The 9,234-nt window shown below is 43.1% G+C and overlaps 1 protein-coding gene across 1 annotated transcript in view; it reads right to left on the minus strand.

The window, feature by feature from the left end:
- Nucleotides 1-2,305: 2,305 nt before the first annotated feature.
- Nucleotides 2,306-9,234, minus strand: part of LOC109937679 (desmocollin-2-like) — a 36,451-nt gene continuing 29,522 nt past the window's right edge. The window contains exons 12-15 of the mRNA XM_048596216.1: nt 7,438-7,671; nt 6,259-6,483; nt 3,575-3,702; nt 2,306-2,782 (exon numbers count right to left, since the gene is read on the minus strand). Coding sequence (XP_048452173.1) covers nt 2,306-2,782; nt 3,575-3,702; nt 6,259-6,483; nt 7,438-7,671 — 1,064 coding nt within the window. The remainder of the gene's footprint in view (nt 2,783-3,574; nt 3,703-6,258; nt 6,484-7,437; nt 7,672-9,234) is intronic.

Raw genomic sequence — 9,234 nt, forward strand, 5'->3', positions numbered from 1 at the left:
TCCCTGCCTCCCTAACCTGTTCTTCCTCCCACCTATCCCCTCCTCCCACCTCAAGCCGCACCTCCATCTCCTACCGACCAACCTCATCCCGCCCCCTTGACCTGTCCGTCCTCCCTGGACTGACCTATCCCCTTCCTAACTCCCTACCTACACTCACCTTTACTGGCTCCATCCCCGCCTCTTCGACCTGTTTGTTTCCTCTCCACCTATCCTCTCCTCTATCCCTCTTCTATCCGCCTCCCACTCTCTCCCTATTTATTTCAGAACCCCCTTCCCCTCCCCCTTTTCTGATGAAGGGTCTAGGCCCGAAACGTCAGCCTCTCTGCTCCTATGATGCTGCTTGGCCTGCTGTGTTCATCCAGCCCTGCACCTTGTTGTCTCGGATTCTCCAGCATCTGCAGTTCCTACTATCTCTTGTTCTATAATACTGCAGTTTGACAGAACCACTATAGCACTATTTCTTACATACAAGCAGGAATAGACCTTTCAGTCCTTATGCCTACTCCAACATTTAATAAGTTCTTGGCCGATTGCATTGCAGCCTCAAATCCAAGCTTGTTCCCAATAATCTTTCACCCCCTTGAATCCATCCTCCTCCACTTTACAAACACTCAAGGACTGTTTCAATTGCCTCTTTCTTCTAAAGCAACCTAGCCTGCTCAGCCTTACTGATAACTTTCATTTCATGGAATCACATGGTACAGAAGACAGCCTTTGGCCCCTCAAAGCTGTACGGCCAAAAAATACACTAAATCTACACTAGTCCCACCTTCTCCAGCACTAGGCTCATAGCCTTTAGGTGATCAGCAAAAGAGAAACAGTTTTATTTTGTGCAGCAATTCGTTGTGATGTGTAATGGTGGAAGCAGATTCAACAACATCTTTTAAAATTAAAAAGAAATAAAGAATTAGACAGACAGTTGAAGGGGAGAAAACGTGTACAGGGTCAAGAGGAAGATGAACTGGATTGCTCTTTGAGTGAGCTGGCACAGGAACAAAGGCCTGGACCTACTTCTGTGCTGTATCATTTCACAATAAATTGGGAGCATAGAAACTAGGAGCAGAAGTAGGCCATTCGGCCCTTCAAAATCGGTGCCACCATTCAATGTGATCATGGCTGATCCTCCAACTCAGTACCCAGTGCCCCCTTTCTCCCTATAACCTTCAACCTCAAGAACTATAACTCCTTCTTGAAAACATTCAATGCTTTGGCTTCAACCATTTCTTGTGGCAGAGAGTTCCACAGGCTCCCCCCACTCTCTGGGTGAAGGGATAGTTCCTCACCGCAGTCCTAAACAGTCTACCTCGCATCCTTACACTGGTGACCCATGCTCCTGGACTCTCTAGCCAATGGGAACGTCTTTCCTGTAGTTACATTGTCTAGTCTATTCTGTCTAGAATTCTAGATGACTTCTAGGAATACAGGAACATAGGAATTAGAATCAGGAGTAGGCAACTCAGTCCTCTCCACCATTTAACATCATAGCTGATCTTAGCCTGATCTCAATTCCACACTCCTGCCTGCTCCCCATACTCCTTTCATCAGAAACATTTTTTTTTCAATCTGTTGATCGATTGTCTCTACTGCTCTCTGGGGCAGTGAGCTCCACAGATTCACAACCCTCAGTTTGACCTCATCTCAGTTTGAGCCTACCTCCTGTTGCTCTATATCTATGATGTCTTGCTGAAGACTATCCCACAAGGGGAAGCATCTACTCAACATCCACCTTATCAATCCCCTTTAGCATCTGAATACCTCAATCCGATCCCACCTACATGCTGCCGAACTCCAGTGAGTACAAGCCCAAGCTATTCAACCACTCCTCGTACAACAGCCCCTTCATCCCTGGAATCAGTCTGGTGAACCTCCACTGAACTACCTCCAATGCCACCCCATCTTTCCTCAAGTAAGGAGCCCAAAACTAGGCACAATTCTCCAGGTGTGCTCTCACCAATGCCTTATAAAAATGTAACAACACTTCTTTACTTTTATAATCCAGCCCTTTTGCAATAAATGTCAGGACTTAATTTGCCTTTCTTATTACATGCTGCACTTGCATACCCATTTTCTGTGATTCATGCACAAGGGCACCCAGATCCCTCTGCACTGATGCATTTTGAATCTACTTCCCATTTAAATAATTTGCCCTTTTATTTTTCCAGCCAAAATGGACAATCTTGCTCTTATTCACATTGAACTCCATTTACCAGGTTCTGGCCCATTGCCCTAGCCTCTCAATTATACATCTCTATCTCAATACTGCCTGCTTTCCCACCTATTTTAGTGTCATTCACAAATTTTGCAGTTACTCTCTGTCCCTGCTTCTGCCTGACCCTCTTCTGTGCATCAAAACAACAGGATACAGATATAGCTTAAAGGGCTTACTCCTGTGAAAGTTACAGGGTACAAGGCTTTGCAGATCAAGGTGGTGTGAAACTGTACCATTTACCTGGTCAACGCGTGAACGAAGGAGATCCATCAGATGGTGACTGTTTCTCCGATTCAGTAAGCAAGTGTCTATCGTGGTCGAATCTTGATGCATCATGTTGGTCTGGAGATGGTGTGTGTGATGTCTTCTCAATGACTCATAAATACCTCCACCACTTGTATTCACCGTTTCATCAAATGTCTTCATTCCTAAATGCGTTTCTTGCACTCCATCCACGTAGGCAGAAGGGAGTTGGGCCTGTTGTTCAAAACTTGTTTCTTGGTTGCCAAAAAGCTGGTCACTTTGAGATGCATGACGTTTCTGAGACAGATTGATGTCCAGTGCATCAAGGTTCTGGAAAATGGGAGTGCAGCAATCAAGGAATTGAGTCATTGAATCTAAGAGAGCTTTCATTAAGAAATGGCAACAAACTACTTCTAAGTAAACATTTTATATCATATCACAGGAAGGTTATTAATAATTATCAGTCCAAGCCAGACAGACATCTCAGAGAAGACGACAAAATCCTCTCTCTTTGACAAAGCTTTAAGGTCCACTTTAGACAGGGGGACAAGGGGAGGGAGGAGAGAGGGAGGCAGGCCTTAGAAGACACCAACATCTTAATGCTTAACATTGGAAGATATTAGAGACAGAAAGGAATTTGAAAACAAGGATCAGACTACAACTGTGGAGTACACAAAAGCTAGATTAGGTGAGTGAGCACAAGGATGACACAGGGAGGGATCATGTTAAAGGTTAAAACTCGGGCACAGGAGTTTTGGATTACCTCAAAAAACGGTGACAACAGTGTGTTCAGACCCAAAGAATCCCTACAGTGTAGAAAGAGGCCAGGTACATTCTCATCTCTTCAACTCAACTCATCGTCCCAAGTTGCAGCTTTAAAGCTCCAACTTCAGTTGTTTCATTTCAAAAGCTTGTTCCCCCCAACTAACTATTTCCCCGATTTCAGTTTGCAGCTTTTTTTGTTATTATTGTTGTGGTCATCACACCTTCCAGCATGGATGTGTTGCTCAAGTCTCTGGCTTTAAAACAAAAATTTTCTGAATGAGACTTTGTCTTACTAAAGTAGCAATGAGATGGTGAGAGGTGCAAGAGGCAGATGCCCATGGGTCTGAGAAAACCCACCTTATCTTGTTGACCTCCGCCCTCATCATTAGAGACGATGAGACTTTGTTGATATTGACCTGGAGGTATCGAAGGTCGTGGTACTTTACCACCTCCGCAATACAAAGCAACTGCAGCCAGGAGCAAACCTGTCAGAAATAGGAGAGAATTTATAGTGCACTTTTAAATTCCATCCAAATAATACAGCAGAGGATTAGAAAGCCAAATATTTTATTGCAGCTTGTTAAGTCAAACTGGCTACCAACCTTTGTCTTAACTTTGTATATGTTTTAATAAGATTCTAATGTAAGGCCACAAAACATGAAACACTAACTCTGTTAAAAGCAAAATACTATGGTGACTGGGGATCTGAAAGAAACAGTGCTGAAGAAACTCAACAGGCCTGATAGCATTTGTAGAAAAAGGGAAACGGACTAACGTTGAGTCCGGTTTGACTCTTTAGAAGGGTTCCATTCTGAAGGAGAGCGTTATCCTGGAATCAAAACCTGAACTCTGTTTAATGAAACAAAGAATTGTTAAAAATCTGAAACAAAAACAGATTTCTAGAGAAATTCAACAGGTCTGGCAACATCTGAGGAAACAGAAAAACAGTTAATATATTTAGTCCAGTGACCCTTCTGAAAAAGGTCACGGGACTCAATGTTAATTCTGATTTCTCTCCACTGATGCTGCCAGACCTGCTGAGTTTCTCCAGCAATTTCTATGTTTGTTACATTAATCCTGCTTCTCTCTCCACAGATTATGCCTGACCGGTTGAGTATTTCCAGCACTTTATTTCAGATGTCTAGGATCCACAGTATTTTAATTTTTGTGCAATACCTCACATTCCTAACAACTTTTTTCAAAAAACTATTATGTCCTGGGATGTAGGCTTTGATGACTGCTGGCCAGCATGTATTGCCCATCCTTAGTTGCCCCTTGAGAAGATGTTGGTAAGCTACCTTCTTAAATCACTGCAGTCCACGTGCTACAATGCCCTTAAGGATGGAATTCCAGGATTTTGACCCAGTGACAGTGAAGGAACAGTGATACATTTCCAAGTCAGGATGGTGAGTGGCTCAGAGGGGAACTTGCAGGAGGTGGCGTTCCCATGTATCTGCTGCCGCTGTCCTTCTAGATGGGAGTGGCCATGGATTGTGAAGGTGCTATCTAAGGATCTCTGGTGATTTTTCTGTACATCTTGTAGGTAGTACACACTGGTGCTACTGAGCATCGGTTTTGGAGTGAGTGGATGTTTGTAGATGCAGCGCCAATCAAGCGGGCTGCTTTGTCCTGGATGGTGTCAAACTTCTTGAGTGATGTTGGAGCTGCACCCATCCAGGCAAGTGGGGAATATTCCATCACAGTCCTGACTTGTGCCTTGTAGTTGGAGGACAGGCTTTGGGGAGTCAGAGGTGAGTTACTTGCCACAATATTCATAGCCTTTTGTTTTTCTTGGGCCACTAGGGTCAGATGGTGCAGGGTTACCCACAGAGAGTCAGAGAGACGTACAGTATGGAAACAGACCCTTCGGTCCATTTGTGAATGCTGACCAGATATCCTAAATTAATCTAATCTCATTTGCCAGCATTTGCGAATATCCCTCTAAACCCTTCCAGATCCCTTTTAAATGTTGTAATTGTACCAGACTCCTCCATTGCTGATACCAGAGTGTTGTACATAATTTAAACATGGGATTTGGACTAGACAACATCAAAATTTGCAGATTATGGCAAATTGAGAAGCACTGAAGAGATAAATTGCAACAAACATCAAGGAAACCTCAAAACACAGAATGGGTATGTTTTTCTATTCATTCTCAGGATGTATGCATTTTAAGCCAGCAGTTATGCCCATCCCTGAGGTTAGTTAAGATCTCAACCACATTGCTGTGGGACTGGAGTTCCATGTAGGCTAGACCAGGTAAGGATGGCAGATTTCCTTCCTCAAAAAGGACAACAGTGAATGAAATGTTTATTTTACTTCTGACAATCGACATTGGTTTTGTGGTCACCATTAGACTCTTCATTCCAGATTTTTTATGGAGTTCAAATTCCATCTGTCCTGGCAGGGTTTGAACCCAGGTCCTCAGAACATTACCAGGGTCTCTGGATTAGTGTTCTATGGATAATACCAGTAGCCATCGCATCCCTGATAACCTTCCATCCTTTGCTTAATAAAAATCTGTCTACATTTGCCTTTAAAATATTGGACAACTTTGCTTCCACCATCTTTTCAGAAAGGGAGCTCCAATGACGCCAGACTCAAAAAAATTCATCCAGTCTGTTTGAAATGGACGATCCCTGATTTTTAAGGTCAGAAGTTAAATGACACTAGGTTATAGTCCAACAGGGTTATTTGAAATCACAAACTTTATTCATTAGGGTGAAGTGAGACCTGATGAAGGAGCAGTGTGCCGAAAGCCTGTGTTTTCAAATAAACCTGTTGGACTATAACCTGGTGTTGTGAGACTTCGGACTGTATTGAATGATAGAGCAAGATTGAGAGGCCGAAAGGCCTACTCTCGCTCCAAATTCGTATGTCCCTTTCATTTCAAAAGGAGACCATTTTATATTTCAAACATTAACCAAATTGCACCAGCTGTTGTGGTCCACAAAAGGATAAGTCTGGGTTGCTGGATTATTCGTCCAATGACATTATCCACTACACTACCACCTTCCTCTGCAACGCTTTCAAGTACTTACAAAGCAGTAGCAATGCAGCCAACAACATCACGAGAATTCCCATTCCTCCAAGCACTGCACTTCCAGATGCAAGTCTATCTGCACAATTTACATTGTTAGGGCATTCGCAGATTGTAATCTTCAGGGTTTGTTCTTTTCCTTGGTGCTGCTGGTCCACAATCATAACAGGAAATTCATAATAACCAGGAGGAAGTTTATTTACTGGTTTTATAAAGGCATAGGATCCTGGAACACCAGAAATCAAATTCAGGATGTGTAACAGGCACCAACACAAACCCTTCTTTCAAAGAATCATTTCAAATTCTATTTAAAACTTTGGATATAGCTAGGAATTAAAATCGGAAACACACTAAAATAATGCAGGTTTTTACGATGCAAAAATCTAATCCTTAATCTTACGAACTGCAAGATTCATGCTTAATACAACTTGTGTCCAACTGTGATACTTTACATGGTACATTTATCTCCTATCTTACAAACTAAGGCTAATTCATCCATCATGTACCGTATCCAAACGCATCAAGCTTTCACAGAACAGAATCCCTACAGTTTCGAAGCAGGCCATTTGGCCCATCGAGTCTACACCGAAGACCTCACCCCCACCTGCCGCGCCACCCACCCCCACATACACTATCCCAGTAACCCTGCATTTCCCACCGAGCCAGCACATTCCCGGGCACTACAGGGCAATTTATCATGGCCAATCCACCCAAACCACACATCTTTGGACTGTGGGAGGAAACCGGAGCACCTGGAGGATAACCACGCAGACACGGGGAGAATGTGCAAACTCCACAGAGTCACCGGAGGCTGGAATCCAACCCAGGTCTTTCGCACTGAGCCAGCAGTGCTAACCACTGAGCCGCACACTACCACTCTTTTCAAAGGGGGTAAGATTGACAAAGGAAAGAAAATTGCTCTAAACAGGGTATCCTTACAACACAAATATCCCTTTCATAGTCTACACTAACATCAATAGCCAGAATGTAATCAGTAATCAAAGCACTGACTCAGTGAAAAGATTCAGATTTTTATTTGAAAGAGATTGTGGAAAGCAGCATTCAATGAAGATTACTGCTTACTTACACTATGGAAGTGAGTCTACAGGCATAGATACAACAGAAAAAGGAACACAAGTTAAAGTATCAGATTGCAGATTTTAAAAACATAGCTGCATACCCATTTGATTGGTGATCACCCATTTCTTCTTGATTTCTGGTGGCTCATCTGGCAGCGTAAATATAAACGGAGCAGAGTTAGGCGCCACATCAGAATCCTCAGCCGACACATTGGCAAACTCGTGCTGGCCATTCTCACAAATATACAACTGATCGGTTTGGATCAGTGGAATGTGGTCATTCACATCATCCAGGTTTATCACCACTGTCCCAGTTCCTGTCCTTCGAGGAGCTCCTGTTAGAACGAGGGAATGAAAAAGGAAACAAAGATCAGACGCGAGCCAAAGGCAAAAACAGATTTCCAAAATAATTGCAAGCGTATGAGGTGCATGACGCAAGGAAAGACTGTCCGAAGACAGGTCCCCTCGGATAGTCTCCACCAAAAGGAGACCTGAAATTCAGACATTCACCCATTCGTTGGCTGTATACACTGTTGCTATTTCCAGGACACATACTTGAAGCAATGCAATCAAGGTGCACATTTATCCAGGTAATAGATCAGTCACAACCTAACGGAATGGCAGAACTGGCACAAGAGTTGGACTGGACCAATCCTGCTCTCAGAAGTGACTCACAATAGATTAGAGTGAGCTGAGTGTAATGACATGCAAGCAACAGAAATGTAAATCATATACTATTTTTCTACATACGACATGGGACCAAAAGAGTTAAAAAGGTGTGTATTCTTGGCACCCAAGATGATTAAAGGGATGGTGAATGGACCACCAGGATTGGATAGGCTCTTTTAGAAAAAAAAAAGGGAGGATTTCTGGCAATGTTGAAAATCATGTAGCTAAGTGCAGAGTCCCAAGATTAGCTACAAATTATTTCCTGCAGCCTCTCTAACAGAGTTGTTTTTTTTGACACTTTATGGAGTGCAGTCATTTCAGAGTTGATGAACACAGGGTAATAGTACTCATTTCTGTGACCACACAATTCATTCCAGTCGATAGCAGGTTTAAAGTCATACAACTCCAAGTACGCTCACTTCTGCACCACCTGATGGCAGTTATAGAGTGCCAAGATTCCAAATCGCAGTTACTCTGAAAGTTCAGAGTTCATTTCTTCATCAAAACTAATTTTTAAAACATTTATGATAAATGCTTAAAAAAAAGGAAAGGGGTTCCAATAAGTTAAGACTCTCAATTTCTGCAATAAAAAAGGTTCCTCAACAATGATACTGCAATTTCCAGAATCATTCTTTGCAAAATTTCTCCCTTCAGTCAGTTCAAAATACACAGGGGCGACAGACAAAAGCACCAAAATCAAAACATTCAGGAAATTTCAAATCACAGGTTGACAAATTGGAGAGAAGCTATCTTCTCTCTTCCAGCCCACTTCAGATGGACAAAATCCATAACAAGAACTGCCACAAGCACAGGCTGGCTTTCTCCTGAGCTCGGTGTTAATGGGCCCACTTTGTCTACCGATTAGAAAGATGGGAGAGAAGCAGTTTCAGGGGGCAGGGAGCAGCGAGCATGGGTAAACAAAAAAGGAAGAAAACAAAGTTAGAGACAAGCCACTGAGGAAATGCTGAGACCTAGGGACAGTGTTGTAAATTCTGTGTGTCACATTTTTTTTTTAAAAAACACGGAGGGTGTGGGTGGAGTGGAGGGGGGGGGGGGGGGGAGGTTCTCAGGACATGGTGCAAGAGGGCAGGCTGTAAGGGCAGAGCGAAAGGGCTTGAAAAGGAAGGTGGAATGGGGGGTGAAGGGGGAATGAGGCTTCAAAAGGAGAACAGAAAGCTGCAAAGAAGGGAACACACTTTGAAACCTCATCAATGAATGAATGCATGAAT

The sequence above is a fragment of the Rhincodon typus genome, chromosome 4 (assembly GCF_021869965.1).
Source record: "Rhincodon typus isolate 14 chromosome 4, sRhiTyp1.1, whole genome shotgun sequence".
Classification (NCBI taxonomy): domain Eukaryota; kingdom Metazoa; phylum Chordata; class Chondrichthyes; order Orectolobiformes; family Rhincodontidae; genus Rhincodon; species Rhincodon typus.